The sequence below is a fragment of the Eriocheir sinensis genome, chromosome 8 (genome assembly GCF_024679095.1).
Source record: "Eriocheir sinensis breed Jianghai 21 chromosome 8, ASM2467909v1, whole genome shotgun sequence".
NCBI classification, from domain to species: Eukaryota; Metazoa; Arthropoda; class Malacostraca; order Decapoda; family Varunidae; genus Eriocheir; species Eriocheir sinensis.
The window spans coordinates 618,275-636,327 of record NC_066516.1 but is presented as its reverse complement, the minus strand read 5'-3'; the positions used below and the strand labels follow the sequence as shown (position 1 = coordinate 636,327).

Below are 18,053 nucleotides of genomic sequence, written 5' to 3'. Positions count from 1 at the left end.
AGTTGCTCGACTACGACTGGGGTGGTGGGGTGGGGGTTCAACTATGCTGACCATCCAATTACACGCCCTACACTCGTCAACAGACCCGCTGCGGCGGCTGCTACGTTATATAGGAATAGATTACAAGAGTATACGTTAGGGAATTTCCTTTCTTTAGAGACTAGGGATTTTTCCCGATTTTGGGGATTTTTGTAGGGACATTTTGAAAGCCCATTTTTCAGTGATTTGGCCGTCCACCACCAAAACCACTGTTCCCTACAGGGATTAATCGAGCTAACGACCACCAAAACCACAGCTCCCTAAAGGGATTAATCGAGCTAACGCCGCCGCCGCAAAATAGCGCGCATTCATCACCTACCGTATGAAGCATCACTAAGTCTTCATATTATTATATTTTTTTTCTACAAACGTTTGGTTAGCGACGGTACGCTTGGTTAGCAACGGTACGCTTGGTTAGCGATGGTACGCTTGGTTAGCGATGGTACGCTTGGTTAGCGATGGTACGCTTGGTTAGCGATGGTATGCTTGGTTAGCGTCTAGCCCACGCATGTGAGACCAGGTCCACCACGCGTGGTTATTTTTTTTTTTTTAGAACACGCAGCCCAACGGCTGCCGTGCTGAGGGCCGGATATAGCCCGGGCCTGTTCAGCCAGAGTCCCGGATGACCTTGAGTCATGGCTCAGGGCTGTTTTGGGGTGGTTAGCGATGGTATGCTTGGTTAGCGATTAGCCCACGCATGTGAGTATACGGTAGGGATTTTCCTTACTTTCGAGACTAGGGAATTTTTCTGATATAGGGATTTTTCTAGGGAAATTTTGGAAGGCCATTTCTCAGTGATATGGGCCCCCCCCAATACCCCGGTTCCCCACAGTTCCCCAGGCTTGTCTTGGGGGATTGGGGGGGCTGGGGTGGTGGAGGGGGTGGAGTGGTGATTCTTAAGATTTACCTCGCCTGGTAAGGTTAGATTAATTCTACAGTGTTCTACCTACTACTGCTGTACTTCTCTAGTTTTACGAAATAATTACGGCTACCACTGTTTACGCGCGCCATGTTTGACTGTTCTGGCAACAGCCGCGGTGGCGGTGCAGCCGGTGTTGTGAGAAATACCTCCTTGCAGAAATAAGTCGCATATACATGTGGGGGGTCCAGGGGGGGCGTAAAGTTCGGTTGGGATAGTTTAAATATGTTCCTTCACCCTAAACCCTTTGTGAGCTATTTTGCGACGGCGGCGGTGGATGATGAAATTGCAATAAGTCACTTTTTAGTAGTTTCTGAAGAAAAAAACTATTTCCAAATGAAAAAGCACAATATTTTGGCCCGAAATAAATAGCCAGTGTATCAAATTTTGAGATGGGCAACTCTCTGAACATTTACCGTTTTTTTCTTATTTTTTCCACTTTTCCCATCACATGGAACATTTTTAAGCCCCCCCCCCCCCCCCCCTCCACACACACACAAAAAAAAGGCTGGTACTGGGCAAGCCAAAAATATTCAAATCGGCCGGTACTGTACGGGTTAAGGGCAGACCACCTAGACCATAGGGTCTGTATGGTCTGAATACCTATGTAAATCTCTGTGTCTTTAACTCCAGTTTCCTTTCAAGTTAATCTGTCTCTGTTGTGGTAGATATTCAATGTCCTTCCCCTAAACCTATCAATAGTGGTGTCCCACAGGGCTCTGTCCTATCTTCCACTCTCTTTATATTGTTCATTAATGATTTTTCTAAAACAAACTGTTCTATCCACTTGTATGCCAATAACTCTACTCTGCATTATGCAACTTCTTTCAACAGAAGAGCCCTCCAACAGGAATTACAAGACTCTAGACTAGGGCTACTCAACCTGGCAGCCCATAGTCTAAATCTGAATCTTCTGAGTGTTTTAGCTGGACCCCAGGCTCCAGAAGTAGAAAATATAATCAAATAACATGAAGGTCCTGGTGATGGATTCTTGCATGTGTATTTCCTCAACTGACAGTAGGGCCTTCAATCAGCCAAGGAAATACACTTGCAAGAATCCATCGCCAGGACCTGTATGTTATTTAATTGTATTTTTTTACTTCTGGAGCCTAGGGTCCAGCTATAATATTTGTCCAGACCTCTGCATACATTTGAACTTGCCTAACTGGACTTTTGCTCATAATAGTTGAGTAGCCTTGCTCTAGACTGGAGGCTGCAGAATGCTTAACCTCAGACTTTTCAATCATTTCTTCATGGGATAGGAGGAACTTGAGTCTTCTACACCTCAAAAACTCAATTTATCCACCTATCAACTTGACACAATCTTCCAAACTCCTATCCCCTATTCTTCGATAACACTCAGATGTCACCTTCTATACTACAACATCCTCAGTGTTCTCGACTAAAAATCTTATATGGAAATACCATACTAATTCAGTTTCTTCTAGGTTAGGCATTCTGTATAGTCTCCATCAGCTTTTTCTCCCTCCAAGATGCTATCCTTGTACAAGGGCCTTGTATGCCCACATATGGAATATGCTACTCATGTGTTGGGGGGCTCCACACACAGCTCTCTTGGGCAGAGTAAAGTCAAAGGCTGTTTGTTTCATCATCTCCCCTTCTCTTACTGACAGTCTTCTGTCTCTTATATTCTGCTGCAATGCTGCATCTCTGTCTATCTTTTACCAATATTTTCATGCTGACTGCTCTTCTGAACTTGCTAAATGGATGCCTTCCCCCTCCTGTAGCCCTGCTGTTCTTGACTTGTTACTCTAGCTCACTCCTATACTGTCCAAATCCCATACACAAGAGTTAACCAGCATCTTCATTCTTTCAACCCTTTCACTGGTAAACTCTGGAACAGGCTTCCTGAGTCTGTATTTCCTCCTGACTGATTTGAGAGAAGTATCAAGACACCTTTCCACCCGAAATTGACCTCTCTTTTGGCCTGCCTGGTCAAACTCTTTTGTCTCTGCCTATCAACATCTATCTTTCCTTCCTGCTGGAAGTATGCCTTTGTACAGCCTGTGCCTAAGAAGGGTGACCGTTCCAATCCCTCAAACTACCACCCTATAGCTTTACTTTCCTGTCTATCCAAAGCTTTTGAATCAATCCTTAACCGGAAGATTCAAAAGCACCTTTCCACTTCTAACCTTCTATCTGATCGCCAGTATGGACTCCGCAAGGGGCGTTCTACCGGCGATCTTCTTGCTCTCTTAACTGAATCTTGATCATCCTCTCTTAGCCGTTTCGGTGAAACTTTCTGTTGCTCTAGAAATATCGAAAGCCTTCGATAGAGTCTGGCACCAGTCTTTGCTTTCCAAACTGCCCTCTTTCGGATTCTATCCCTCTCTCTGTTCCTTTATCTCCAGTTTCCTTTCCGGCCGTTCTATCTCTGTGGTGGTAGATGGTCACTGCTCTTCCCCTAAACCTGTCAACAGTGGCGTTCCACAGGGCTCTGTCCTATCACCCACTCTCTTCCTGTTATTCATCAGTGATCTTCTTTCCATAACAAACTGTCCTTCTTTCAATAGAAGACCATCACAACAGGAAGTACACGACTCCAGACAGGAGGCTGCAGAACGCTGAACCTCAGACCTTGCTATCATTTCCGATTGGGGCAGAAAGAACCTTGTGTCCTTCAATGCCTCAAAAACTCAGTTTCTCCACCTATCAACTCGACACAATCTTCCATACACCGATCCCCTATTCTTCGACAACACTCAGCTGTCACCTTCTTCAACACTAAACATCCTCGGTCTATCCTTAACTCAAAATCTCAACTGGAAACTTCATATCTCCTCTCTTGCTAAATCAGCTTCCTCAAGGTTGGGCATTCTGTATCGTCTCCGCCAGTTCTTCTCCCCCGCGCAGTTGCTATCCATATACAGGGGCCTTGTACGCCCTCGTATGGAGTATGCATCTCACGTGTGGGGGGGCTCCACTCTCACAGCTCTTCTGGACAGAGTGGAGTCTACGGCTCTTCGTCTCATCAGCTCTCCTCCTACTGATAGCCTTCTACCTCTTAAATTCCGCCGCGATGTTGCCTCTCTTTCTATCTTCTATCAATATTTCCACGCTGACTGCATGCCTTCCCCCCTCCCGCAGCCCCGCTGCACTCGACTTTCTACTCATCCTCATCCCTACACTGTCCAAACCCCTTATGCAAGAGTTAACCAGCATCTTCACTCTTTCATCCCTCACGCTGGTAAACTCTGGAACAATCTTCCATCATCTGTATTTCCTCCTGCCTACGACTTGAACTCTTTCAAGAGGAGGGTATCAGGACACCTCTCCTTCCGAAATTGATCTTTCTTTCAGCCACCTCTTTAATTCTTTTTTGGGAGCAGCGAGTAGCGGGCTTTTTTTTTATTATTGTTTTCTTTTTTTGTGCCCATGAGCTGCCTCCTTTGTTGTAAAAAAAAAAAAAAAAAAAAAAAAATCTATACTTCCTTTTATAAGAGCAGTGATTGGTGGACTTTCTTGTTCTCCTTTAATTTTTGCCCTGGAGCTACTTCCTTTATGGCTGGTGGTTCTCAAAGAAGAGACCTTTGGTCTGAAAAATCATCATATCTGACACTACTGTGATACCAGAACTTTATGATGTACTTTTGATAGTTCCCATTACGACTGAAGGTTCCAGCTTTAACAATAATAGAGGTTTGTTGTTTTATATATGGATAATAATCAATACAAACTAAGATTAAAAAACACAGAAAAATTTGTAATTGTATTCATTTTAAACATAAATCTATCTTTTTTATGTACAATATCTTATCATACTCAATTGCTGTAATAATATAGACTCCTTGCCATAACAAATTACCCAAAGACTAACTATCACTAGTCACTAGCACAACACAAACTAACGGCCAAGACTCGCCAATCACTCTCCGGAAAAGCTCTGCTCTAGATAAGGGCTTCGAAGGAAAAAATGTGGCCTACCTAAACATGGACTACAGGCTACAGGGACAGGCTATAACAGACTTTAAACACAATTTCCACGTCCTCTGCTTGCTGCACTCATACTTTACAGAAAAATTGATTATTTTTCACAACTGAACATTAAAACAAGGAAGTATGCATATATTTTGTTGGTTGAAGGCAAAAAGTCTTAGAAGCTGTTCAGCTATGTGACTCCAATGAGGTACTATGATCATAGCCCCCTTAAAATAAAGTATAATAATAATGATAAAGAGGAATTTCAATTAGTTAACTTTTACAAGATTATTTATGTTGTGCTAAATATAACAATAGAAAAAAAATCTTACAATATTTTTCTTCCTGAACATGGTATATGGCACGGATGAAACAAAGGAAAAATACATACTTATAAAAAGCTGACAGTAAGCAATAAGGAAGTATTCCATAATAAAAAGTATGTACAGTCATAAAAAAAAAATCAGATACCCATGGGCCATGGAATAGAATTTGAGCAAAATCATGGTGCAGCAGTTAGGTTGGTACTAGTGGTTAGAGTCTACCTAATGGTACCAGCCTAACCAGCACAACACCATACCTATAGATTTTGCTCAAACTCTGTTCCACTGACCCATGGGTGTTCAATACTTTTTTGACGACTGTACTATACATACTGATGAAATACACTGAAATAGGTTGTTAAAGCTGGCAAACTGCTTTGCTGACATTCTGCTTCAACCATTACAAAATACCCATGGCCCAATAAATAGTAAAAGATGAAAAAAAAAAAAAAAATCACATTTAGTACATTGAGTGCCCAGAGCAGCGACTTTCCTGCATGTGCTTCAGAATACAAGCTGGTCAGGTCTCTAACTGATAACAAAAGGAGCAGGAATCAAGATGTGTTTCATTTGAAGAGCTACAAACACAGTAGTATGAGGAATCCGACGAGATAGAAGGTGAATATGCTCTGATAGAGAAATGCTTGAACTGAAGAGCAAAATATCCAATAATATGTGCAAGGAAGGATGTGCATGGCAACCAGTACTGAAATGCCATTCAAATTAAACATGATGTAAAGAACCTTTGCAAAGAAGACTCTTGTGATAGAGCAGAGAGGGGACATGGGTGACTCAACCCAGTGCAGGTCCCAACCTGTGCCAGCTCCAGACATAGGTTTTGTGACTGATGCACAGAATCCAGGGTGTAGTTTTCTTATCCTCCATCGATTTTGTGCATGCAAATACTAAAACATACTAACTAAAGCAATGGACCTCTCACTTCATCAGTTTTTTATTCATTGTATTACCATATAAAAAAAATAGTTAAAAATAACATAGCCATATAGTAAACCACACAAAATATTGTACATTTGCAATCAAACTAAAAAGAGGAATAAAAATTATCTTATGTTACACTCCTGAATATCTCTTAGATGTTACAGTACATTTGCAAAAATATCTTCCTAACCCAGCCTCTGGCAGCAGTGGGTTGCTCACCACACACTATAAAATTACTTACATTTCTCGAGAAATGGAATGGAGAATTTGAGGAAAGACTAGGATGAAAGTGGTTACCAGTTAATAGGTCAGAGAGCAAATCTCAGCGAGTTTTATGCACAAATACTAAGAAAACATCACTTTACTTATGATTTCCAACTCAGATGTATTACTATAGATTATGATGTAATAATTTAGATATCAAAATCTATTGATGAATATATGGCTACAGTTAGTACTGTGCATAAAATATGTATCATTTAATGCACATCCACCTTTGAGGTAAAGAATTCATGATCTATCAATTCCAATTGAACGACTCAAATATTCAATAAAACTATAACTTTAGCTAATGATACAACTAACTATACAGGTGTGATTGTCAAATCAAAATAAAGCAATTATGTAAAAAACATTTTAGTCAAATAATTTCTTGATCATCAGATTGTCTTCAAATTAATAAAAGAAAATTCAAACAAATAATACCAATATAAATGCTTTACTCTCTTAATTTGTATCAAATATATTTCTTCGGCAATATACTCAATGACTGGTGAGCAGCAGGTGAAGGAGGGGAGTGAAGAGTGAGGCAGTGTAGCAGTGGCTGGACAAAATGTTTAACTATGCTCAGATCTTGCTGCCACTCCTAGAGCAGCTGCATCCCCCCACCAGGTGCTACCCAACCCCACACTGACAACTGTGCACCATGAAATGCACAATTGGGATCATGATTCAATGAGATATGTGTCAAATGGCTCAGCTTAATATTTAAGTGTCCATTTTGGCTATTGTATTGAATCAAATTGGTGTGGTCAAGATCATTCTAACCACTAAATATGTAGCACTCTTCACCTCAGTGTGTATCCATGTTTTCAGATACTATTGGGTTTAAACCCTACTCTCTTGCCTCCTCTTGGCTATAAGTTATCTAACTACAGACTGAAAAAACATCAGGAAGAGTCAAGTAAACAGACAGTTTTCCTTGAACACAGACACTATTTGGCTAGTTAAGAATCATAGGAATATAAATAGATCAAAGACCATATGAAACTTTGGTTCAGAAAATATCTCAATTATTAAATAAGGTAGTTGCTCAACAGCTACACTTGTTAAGCAAGGAGATAGTTAACACTGGCAACAAGGAATTATTGGTTCCTTAAGTTTAATATTTCATAAATAAGTCTTAACTAACATGTTATACTGGTGGCCAAGAAGTGATGCTCACCATAGGTAATGCATACATATAAAAATTTGTATTTTGTACAAACCTATTGGCATTTTATATGACAAAATACTTATTGTGACACTATCATAAGAACCACTGGCAGTAATCATAGGGGTGACGTCACTTAGTCCCTTCACTGTCCTTAACTTATTTGATTTTCAGTCCCAGTGCTCAATCGCATAATTATTTAGTTCATAAATACTAATATATAAATATTTATATATGTATATATTTATATATATATATGTATATTTATGTATATATCCTTCATCCTTATACTTTCCACTAATATAAACAAATAACTTTGCCTGGAATGTGTTCAAACATCCAGAAGCACTCAGTTTATTGGCCACAAAATAATCAGTGCATTCAGTTCAAACTTTTGCATTGAGTCCTCCCCTTCACCATTATGTCCAGCATAACTGGGGCTGGTGTCTTCCCACGTGTAGTTGCCCTCCCCAAACCCCTCCCCCAAAGCACACCCTCAGTAAGGGTTCTTCAATAACCTTTTTATTCGGTAATCGTAGACCCGTCTGCAGAAGAACAGGAGGTCTGGAACGACACACCCAGGAGGCAGCCGATCCTTGCGGCAGTACCCTTCCTCAGGATCAGGCACTGGAGTAGCCATGGGATACACACCTTCTTGGAAGAAACGGACCAAACGTCTGTACCTGCAGTCACCAGAAAGAGAAAAGATCCATTATATTTTTGTTTCCATGAACACTGATACCTCATTTGAAATAAGAGAATACATCATACTGAAGCTCCACTATATCAATTCATCATTGTGGGAAAAGAAAAAGAAAAAAAAGTCCCTATCTTCATCTTCCTGTACTAATGAAGAGTTTTTTTCCTTTTCTTGTAACAGAATGGAATAGAAAATGTGGTCATCTAATACAGTTTTCTTGCACTGTTTTTTGATAAATGGATGGTATTCTTAAATGGGAAGTAGAAGTCTGTCCTGCAGCACCTGTCAAACATACCTGCAATACTCGTTGAAGGTGAGGACATAACAACGGTCCTCAATGCATGCAACACTGAGGTGGTCCCGGTGCTTGGATGCAAATATTTCATCAGGGAGATCATCTGGGCGTCGGCCTGACTCAGTGTGTTCTGGCCGGTAGTACCAGAGGATGGACATCATCATGTCAGCTGCAGAATACAAATGCAGTGAGGTATACAACAATTAATGGATGTTACTATGAAGTATGGTATAACAAATGTTTTTATTTGTAAAATTAAGATGCTACACTGAAAGTTCAGAAATAATTGCAGCAACACCTTGAAGCCATGACACATCAACACTGTGTTCTCAAATGTTTCTGAGACTCATCAATGTGGTTACATTTCTGACTTTTTTCACTTTTAGTTAGCAATGATTATTCAGTTAACGCTCAGTTATCCAAAGTAATTCAGCCAGGTCCCTGATGAATAAATGAAAAATGCAGATAATGTGGAAAGAATTATGGCAACTGACACTTCCAGATGGATATTGAAAAAAATCTTGAACACCAGACCTGCTTTGTTTTTTACAGTCGAATTGGATCTCATGAACCTATGGCTTGGTAGCTTTGTGAAGTCACACTAGCTACTTGAACCTCAGAGGTGCAGGTCAAGTCAGCCTTACAAACCTAAGGGGTGTCACAAAACACAACAACCATCCATTCAGTCAGGGATTAAATTTTGAGACCCACTGCAAATGTCAAAATGTGTGTATGTGTGTGTGTGTGTGTGTGTGTGTGTTGAGTGAGTGAATGAGTGAGTGAGTGAGTGAGTGAGTGTATTTACCTAGTTGTAGTTTTACAGGGCCTGGGCTTATGCTCGTGTGGTCATGTCTCCATATCTGTATTTCTCCAGCTTTTCCTTAAAATTATGCACACTCTTTGCTGATACTACATCCTCACTTAGCCTGTTCCAAACCTCTATGTTTCTTTGCAGGAAGCTATATTTTTTTATGTCTCTCAAGCATCTACCTTTTCTCAATTTTTTACTGTGTCCTTGTGCGTTGCTGGTGTTTCTTCCTTCTCTTAGTAGTAACTCCTCATTGTCTACTTCTTCCATTTTATTCCATAATTTATAAATTTGTATTAAGTCTCCCCTTTCTCTTCTTTGTTCCAATGTTGGCAGGTCCATTTCCTTTAACCTTTCTTCATATGACAATCCCTCCAGTTCTTGAACCATCTTCGTTGCCATCCTTTGTATTCTTTCTAGTTTTTTTACGTGTTTCTTCTTATGGGGAGACCACACAGTTTCCACATATTCCAACTTTGGTCTAATCATTGTGGTTATCATCTTTTTCATCATATCCTTATCCATGTAGTGGAATGCTATTCCTATAATTCTCACCGTTCTATACGGATCACCGAATATCCTATTTACATGACTCTCAGACTGTTGATTATCTTGTATTGTCACTCCCAGATCTCTCTCTTCTTGAACTTTTAGTATTTCTCCATCTCCCATTCTATGTCCATTTTAGTCTCCCTTCACTCTTTCCCATTTCCATTACATGACATTTCTTCACACTGAACTCCATCTCCCATTTCATACTCCAGTCCCAAATCTTATTTAGGTCCTCTTGCAGAATTTCACAGTCTTTACTGTTTCTTATATGTCTCAGCAATTTTGCATCGTCCGCAAACAGGCTCATATAACTGCTTACTTTCTCCGGCATATCATTTATATATACCAGGAAAAGTATTGGTGCCAATACCGATCCTTGAGGCACCCCACTATTTACAATTTTCCATTCCGATTTCATGTCCTTTACCACTGTTCTCATTTCTCTTCCCCTTAAGTAACTTTCCATCCAGTTCTTCAGTTTCTTTTCCAATCCTCTATTTTCCAGCTTCCATAGTAGTCTTGTATGTGGAACTTTGTCAAAAGCCTTCTTCAGGTCCAAATACACACAATCTACCCATCCATCCCTTTCCTGTGTTATGTCTGTCACTCTGAGTAAAAGCTCAGTAAGTTTGTTACACATGAATGCCCTTTTCTAAAGCCATACTGTTTTTCTGTAATTATATTGTGTTCTAGAAATTTTGTCCATTGTTTCCTTATCACTTTCTCGCATATTTTACAAACTATACTGGTCAATGATACAGGTCTGTAGTTCAGAGGTTCTTCCTTTTCCCGCTTTTATATATAGGAACCACCTAAGCCCTCCGCCACTCCTTTGGTACACTCAACCTTCGATTTGCCGGACCTCCATTTGCCGGATTTCGGATTTGCCGGACAAGAGTCCGTGGGGTAAAAAAAAAAAAAGTCCGCACAAGTCGATTTCAAACGCGCCAGAAAAAGTTCGCAAATCAAGTCGATGGCAGCGCGGGCGGACATACACGTCTAGTACTGGACTGTACACAAGTCTGCCGCGTCACACAAGTGTTGTGCTTACGTGCTTGTCGTGGATACACCTCTTCTTCACAACGATGCCACCCAAAAACCCACCAAAGTATAGGACAGCTATGCGAGGTGTAGTCCGGGGGTGGGTTGTGTTTCCCGGACATATATAGGGTAAAGTCCGGCAAGGGGGTAGACCCCCGGACATTTTCCATTGCCGGACATTTGCCATTCCCGGACAAGCCTTCCCCCCTTTTAGTCCGGCAAATCGAGGGTTGAGTGTACTTTACCAGTTGATATTGAGCATTTTATGATATCATATACTGGTCCAACCAGCTGATTTCTGAATTCTTTCAATATAAAACCTGAGACTCCATCTGGTCCTATTGCTTTCCTTTCTTCCAGCTCCTCTATTATTTTATATATCTCCTCTTTAGTTACTATGACTTCATCCATTTGAACATTTATCTTGTCATCTTGTGGTTCATTGAATTGTGATTCTTTTGTAAAAACTTGCTGGAACCTCTTGTTCAGCAGCTCAGTCATGTCTTTAGAATCTTCAATTATCTTATTTCCATCTTTCAGTCTTTCTATTTTTTCCTTTGGTTTGATTTTTCCATTTATGAATCTATAAAACAGTTTAGGTTCTTCCTTGCACTTTTCAACAATATCCTTGTGCTGGAAGCTTCCCCTGGGATCTATGGGCCTCTGGGAGACTCTGGGAGGAGCAAGCAGGGGGGCGGGGAGCAAGGCCCGCCCGTGCCCCGCAGGACCCGCGGCCAGGCGCCAGGCGGGAAGTGTTGCCAACTCGCAGATATTTTTGCTACATGTTCTTGTATAATCGAATATATACTGTAACGTTCTAGACTGTTCGGTATATATATAGGAGAAGAGGACGAGAGGAGTCAGTCCCAGTCTTAGTAAGCTAGTGGCCAGAGAAGAGTCAAGAGTGAATTGTACTACTAAGAAAGAATATTAAACTACAGAAGCGGTGCAAGGTGTGGACACTCGTTCCCAAGCTGCCCAGAGGGACGAAGTGTTGACTGAACTCTTGGAAGCTTTGAGACTACAGGGGGAGAAACAAGAAAGAGCACACCAAGAACTCAAAGAACAACAAGAATGAGCACACCAAGAACTCAAAGAAAAACAAGAAAGAGCACAGCAACAAGAAAGAGCACAGCAACAACAAGAAGAAACACTCCAAGCACTCAAAGAACAACAAGAGCACAGCAACAACAAGAAGGAACACTCCAAGCACTCAAAGAACAACAAGAAAGAGCACAGCAACAACAAGAAGAAACACTCCAAGCACTCAAAGAACAACAAGAAAGAGCACAGCAACAACAAGAAGGAACACTCCAAGAACTCAAAGAACAACAAGAAAGAGCACAGCAACAACAAGAAGGAACACTCCAGGAACTCAAAGAACAGCTAGAAGATCGCTTCACAGGATTACAGCTACAGCCAAAAGCAGAACAAGATGGAAGTGACTCAGTGCGAAGAGAAATGACTGATGTGACCACGAATTTGGGACAACTCCTGATAGAAGTGGAGAAAGAACACACAAATCTTCAACAAGAGATGGAGTTGGTACGGGAGATGACACACAAAGAAATATTAGAAGTAAGTGACAGAGTGAAGGCCCTTGAAGACTGCTTGGCTGGAAACGGACAGCCAGTGCCTGCAGGGGCTAGTTGTACCCAAGATGCTTCTCCTACACAAGTCCAGGGTAGTTTGAGCCCTGTTTCGCCTGAGTTTATCCCTGCAAGAAGTTCCGCCAATCCCATGAGTCTGCTGGGGTCGCCTGTTAGAAAGAAGCCTCAGGAGTTTGATGGCAAGGTCTCCTGGGAGGCTTACCGCGCTCAGTTTGAGCTGTTGGCAGCTCGGAATGGATGGGATGACCAAGAGTGCGCGGTTCAGCTGGCCACTAGCCTGAAAGGGGCAGCGCTAGAGGTCCTTGCTCAGCTCGACAATGCGACAAAGGCTGGCACAGGCGCTGGAGCAACGATATGGGACCGAGCACCAGAACGAGCTCTTCAGGGTTAGGTTCAGAACCCGCAACAGGAGGCGCGGCAAGTCTCTTCAGGAACTCGCTCAGGATCTTGAGAGCATGGCGCACAAGGCATACCCAGGTGCCACCCCTGACCTGCTGACGGTTTTGCTGCGTGATCAATTCATCGATGCCCTGGACAGCCCTCAGCTGAAGATACAAGTGAAGCAAGCTAAGCCAACATCAATGCAGGAAGCTCTGGCACATGCCATGGAGTTTGAGTCCCTTGTTAGCTCTAGCTTGTCAAGCTTCAGGGATGACTCGACTTCTGGCTTTAGGGCACGAAAGGGCGCTGTCAGCGACACAGACAAGTTCCAAGGAACGTACTGGTACTGCGAGAAGGTTGGGCACAAGGAGAACGAATGCTATAAGAGGAAAAAGGAATATGAAGGTGGCACTGGGAAGAAGCCCAGGGAAGGACCCAAGTGCTGGACCTGTGGAGAAAAGGGGCACTGGAAGAATGAGTGTCGGAAAAATGTGCCCCCGGCAAGCGACCACCACTCGGGAAACTAAGGAGGACTGGTTCACGGGGGCAATGACCAGTCTGTCCTGTACATGCCCTGAAGATATTAATGTGCAGGAGAACCACCATGATGAGCTGCCAAGTGGAGGGCAAGGTTGACGGAGTGTTGTGGCCTGTGGTCGTCGACACAGGCTCAAAACGCACGTTGGTGCGGCCTGACGTGGTGAGTCATCGTCAGCTTCCTAAGGCGTTGCATCAACTGTGCGGAGTCACTGGACACTACGCAGAGCTCAGAGGCCCAGTGGACGTGAAGTTTGAGCTCTGAGGAAAGGAAGAGTTTCTCTGTCTACGTGGGTGAAATGGACGACCCCTGCATCCTAGGTATGGATTATCTTGTCTCCCACAGGTGCGAGCTGGACTTCCGCGCTAAGCAGCTGACTGTAGGAGGAAGGAGGGTGCCACTGACGACTGTGCACAAGGAGGGCCTGCCAGTGACGGTCAAGCACACCACCATTATTCCTCCGAGGTCAGAGATGCTGTTACCCTGTCAAATTACGGGTGTCTCCCCGGCTAGTCCGTGTGTGGTAGAGAGTGGAAGTTGATGCCCAGTAGAAAATGGGGTGATTGTAGGCAGTACTTTGGCAGACCCTGCTGCAGCGGAAGTGCCTGTCGTCGTGGCCAATGTCTCCTTCAGCCCAAAGAAAATAAAACAAGGGACCATGGTGGGGTTGTGCCAAGAGATCGACCAGAAACCGAGAACCTGTGTCTGCAGGAGAACCCTGACAAAGCCCCAGGAGGAGCTGCACCACTACCTGTGCGACCTGTTTGACAGGAGCTCCAAGTGTCTAGAGGAGCCCCAAGTGGAACAGCTCAGGGAGCTTCTCGTGAGGAATGCAGATGTGTTTTCCACAGGAGACCTGGACTTGGGGTGTACGGACCTGGTAGAGCACCACATCGACACAGGTAGCCACCGCCCAGTGAAGCAAGCTCCTCGAAGGATGGCACCAGTCCGTCGCAAGGAGATGGATGAGGTGATGGATGATCTCCGGCAATAAGGGTTAATCAAGCGGTCCAGCAGCCCATGGGCGTCTGCTGTAGTGCTCGTCAGGAAAAAGGACGGTTCCCTCAGGTGCTGCGTGGACTACCGAGCCCTCAACGATCTCACCATCAAGGATTCATACCCACTCCCACGGATCGACGACACGCTCAATGCTTTGGTGGGCTCCAAGTGGTTTTCAACACTAGATATGAAGTCTGGGTATCACCAAGTCAAAATGGCGGAGCAGGACAAAGAGAAAACAGCCTTCTCCTACGGTCAAGGCCTGTGGCAGTTTAAGGTCATGCCCTTTGGCCTGTGCAACACGCCGGCTGATGGAGAGGGTGCTGGAGGGACTTCACTGGAAGACGGCACTCATCTACCTCGACGACGTGATTGTCTTTGGCCAGACCTTCGAGCAGGAGAGGGAAAGGCTATCAGAGGTTTTTGCCCGGTTTAGAGCTGCACACCTTAAGCTCAGCCCGAAGAAATGCTGTCTGTTCCAAAAGGAGGCCCAATACTTGGGACACATCGTGAGTGAGGCTGGAGTACGCACTGATCCTGAGAAGGTGGCTGTGGTAAGGGACTGGCCGACATCCACCAACGTGAAGGAGCTGCGGAGCTTCCTTGGGTTGTGCTCATACTACCGCAGGTTTGTGAAAGGCTTCGCTATGATTGCTGCACCACTGTTTGAGTGGACAGCGGAAACTCAGGTTGCCTTTGAGAAGCTCAAGGAGGCCCTCATCAGCTCGTCCGTATTCACCTACCCAGTTTAGTGGTCATCCTGTAGATCAATCTCATTACAGTGATGGTGAAAGTGATATTCAAGCCCTTGAGGATGCATCCCACCACCCTTCAGGATTATCAAGTTAAGAATATGAGGGTAATAAAGGGGGTTTGTAGTGGGGTCGAGTGCGCGGAGGGGGAGGGCGGCTGCCAACCACAACCTACGCAGCTCTGCGAACACAGGCTTGCTCCGACCTAAAAGTTACTGTGCTTCATCACATCACCACGGAAACATCACATGATGTAAAGACTTCGGGTTTGAGGCAGACTGAAGAAGAAGGATGGATTAAGCGAATGCTCATAAATTTAAAGCTATTGGCTTAGGTAAAGCTATGAAATTGATAATGGAAAGTGACCAATTTTCGGGAGAATGTCAGAACATTGCCGTATGGGGAGAAACAATTTCATGGTACACCCCTGCCTTTTAAGGGTTAACATAAATTTTGGGAAATTGAACATCATCAGTCTTGCTTAACTGTACATATTTCTGACCATTTTAAGCACCGAATATTATTTTTCAAAATTGTTGTTTTAAAGTTTAGGGTGCATGGTATACGCAGGAGTATGTTATATGCTGCAAAATACAGTAAACACTGCGCCACCACGTACGTATTGAGTGGACACATTTTTCAAAAAGCGAACTTTTTGAGTGGTCTAGTCCGCTTGTCTGGTAGTGGATAAGAGGTAGAGGTAAAGTTGGGAGCATATGCTACAGCTGTACTTGACAGTGGTGCTCATCTCTGTTCTGTTGGCCCTTTGAGTCTGTGGTAGGAGAGAACCCATTAGCCCGATACAGGATCGGTGCAGCAACGGGGTTACCACAGTTTACCTTCTCCAAGTTTCCCCAGGTACTCATTTATTGACCATCCCAAATAAGAAGGATGAACAGTTGGGTGAGCTGCATGCTAACTGACTAAACTTGGATTCAAACCCAGGCTGCAGATTTGTAGTTAGGGATGCTAACCACTGCACTGCAGAGGTGCTTAGTGGTAGTGGATGAGTGTTAAATCCCAAATCCATTCAATCAAGGTCTCTTAAATCAAGGGTTGAGTGTTTATGCATTATTCCAGATAATGTCATCTCACTGCTGCTTGACACTGTGAACCAAGTCAGTTTACACTTATGTCTCACAAAAATGAGACTGAGATAGGAAGTGTATGTGTGATATTGTCTCAGACTGTACAGGTCAGAACAGGTTATCTAACTGATGCTGCAGAAGTATTTTTACATGCTATCTGTTAATTCTCGAGTTCCAGCCAATAATTATATTGCCAGGGTCTCTTGTGAAAACTAATGTCATGAATGTTGACACAGTGAATGTTGGAGGATATCTGCATATGCAATAATAATAAAAACAAAAAAAACAAAAAAAAACAAGGGTATTAATTATACTGGAAAACATTAATCTAGCTTAAGTGTCTAAATTATTTGTTAATTTCATGACTTACAAGTTTCTGGGTCTTCCCAGAGAGAGGCAATTTTAGCAACATAGGGGAGATCTGTTTTCCGTGTGCCAGACCTGAGTAGCACACAATCTCTCACACGAACGATGTCACCTTCCTTGTGGCGCATAGCTCTGTAGCATGTCCTATCCAGTTCCAGCTCGTCATTCTGAAATGAAAGTAAGATAGTCAAGAATGCTTAACACGGAAAAAAATGCATATTTTAATAAGGTCTCCTGGTGTAAAGGTTCCCAAATTTTACCTTACCAAGGGTCTTCAAACATGGTGAGTCCCATACAAGGGAGGACCCCTAACTAAACATGAGTTATCATTGCCACACCCAATACAATGTATATGTAACATTTGTTTATTCCTATATAAAGTAAGTATAAATAAATAAACCAATTTTCTTTTCAATATTTTGTTATTGCTTGAAATTCAAAACAAAGTAAATTTTGTACAAACTGCCACAGTAGACAAATACAGTATGTATTGTCACCACAAAAAAAAAAAAAAAAAAAAAAAAAAAAAAAAACTTCATATAAGAAAATGCATAACTAAACAAAACTCAGTCTCTCAGGCACGTCCTGTCTAATGTCATGGATGGGCTTGGTGACTCTTGAACAGTTAATTCATTCAGGGTTTGCTATCAGGGAGTGCCACATGCATATTGTTGTTCACCTGTGCTTGGTTTTTAGTATAATTTTTTACATTTGCCCCATAGTTCTGGTAGGTTTTCTTATGGTGCTTGCTGGTCAGGCCCAGCCTGTTACTGGCTTGAGCAAGTATTATATAAAAGTATCAAACTTGTTCATCTTAATAGTTTTGCTAAAGTCTGACTTGTTAGGTGTTTATCAGGATAGCATGTGGGTGCAACTCAGCATTGAGTAAAAATTGTCAACCCGTAGCAGTGGGTGGAACCTGAACCTGGGTCCTTCAGGCAACCGCGCCCACACATAAATCACTCAGCCACTGCCTCCCATCACAAGGAAATGATGTCCCATGATTCTGAGAAGGCATGTATTACCAAAGGCATGAATTTGCCTCTTCAAGTCATTCTTTAGTGCCTGTCCATGTTTCAGAAGCATAGAATGAGACTGGAAGCACAAAAGACTTGCGACTGTGGTGCAGTGGTTAGCATAGTGAGCTATGAATTCATGGGCCTGGGATCGAATCCCGGCTGGGGCAGTCGGTGTGCTGCTCACCCAGCTGTTCATTCTCCCTTTTGATAGATAGATACCTGGGGAAACTATGGGAAAGTAAACTGTGGTAACTTGGATGTTACACTGGCCCTGTGTCCTGGGGTAATGGGTTATCAACCGCCACAGGCTCAA

The 18,053-nt window shown here is 42.9% G+C and overlaps 1 protein-coding gene across 5 annotated transcripts in view; it reads right to left on the bottom strand.

The window, feature by feature from the left end:
* Positions 1-4,675: 4,675 nt before the first annotated feature.
* Positions 4,676-18,053, bottom strand: part of LOC126995362 (uncharacterized) — a 252,694-nt gene continuing 239,316 nt past the window's right edge. For all 5 annotated transcript variants that reach the window (XM_050854838.1, XM_050854841.1, XM_050854842.1 and 2 more), the window contains 3 exons: positions 16,726-16,888; positions 8,587-8,755; positions 4,676-8,274 (listed from right to left, as the gene is read on the bottom strand). In XM_050854838.1, the coding sequence (XP_050710795.1) occupies positions 8,088-8,274; positions 8,587-8,755; positions 16,726-16,888 (519 nt within the window). In that variant the 3' untranslated portion in view covers positions 4,676-8,087. The remainder of the gene's footprint in view (positions 8,275-8,586; positions 8,756-16,725; positions 16,889-18,053) is intronic.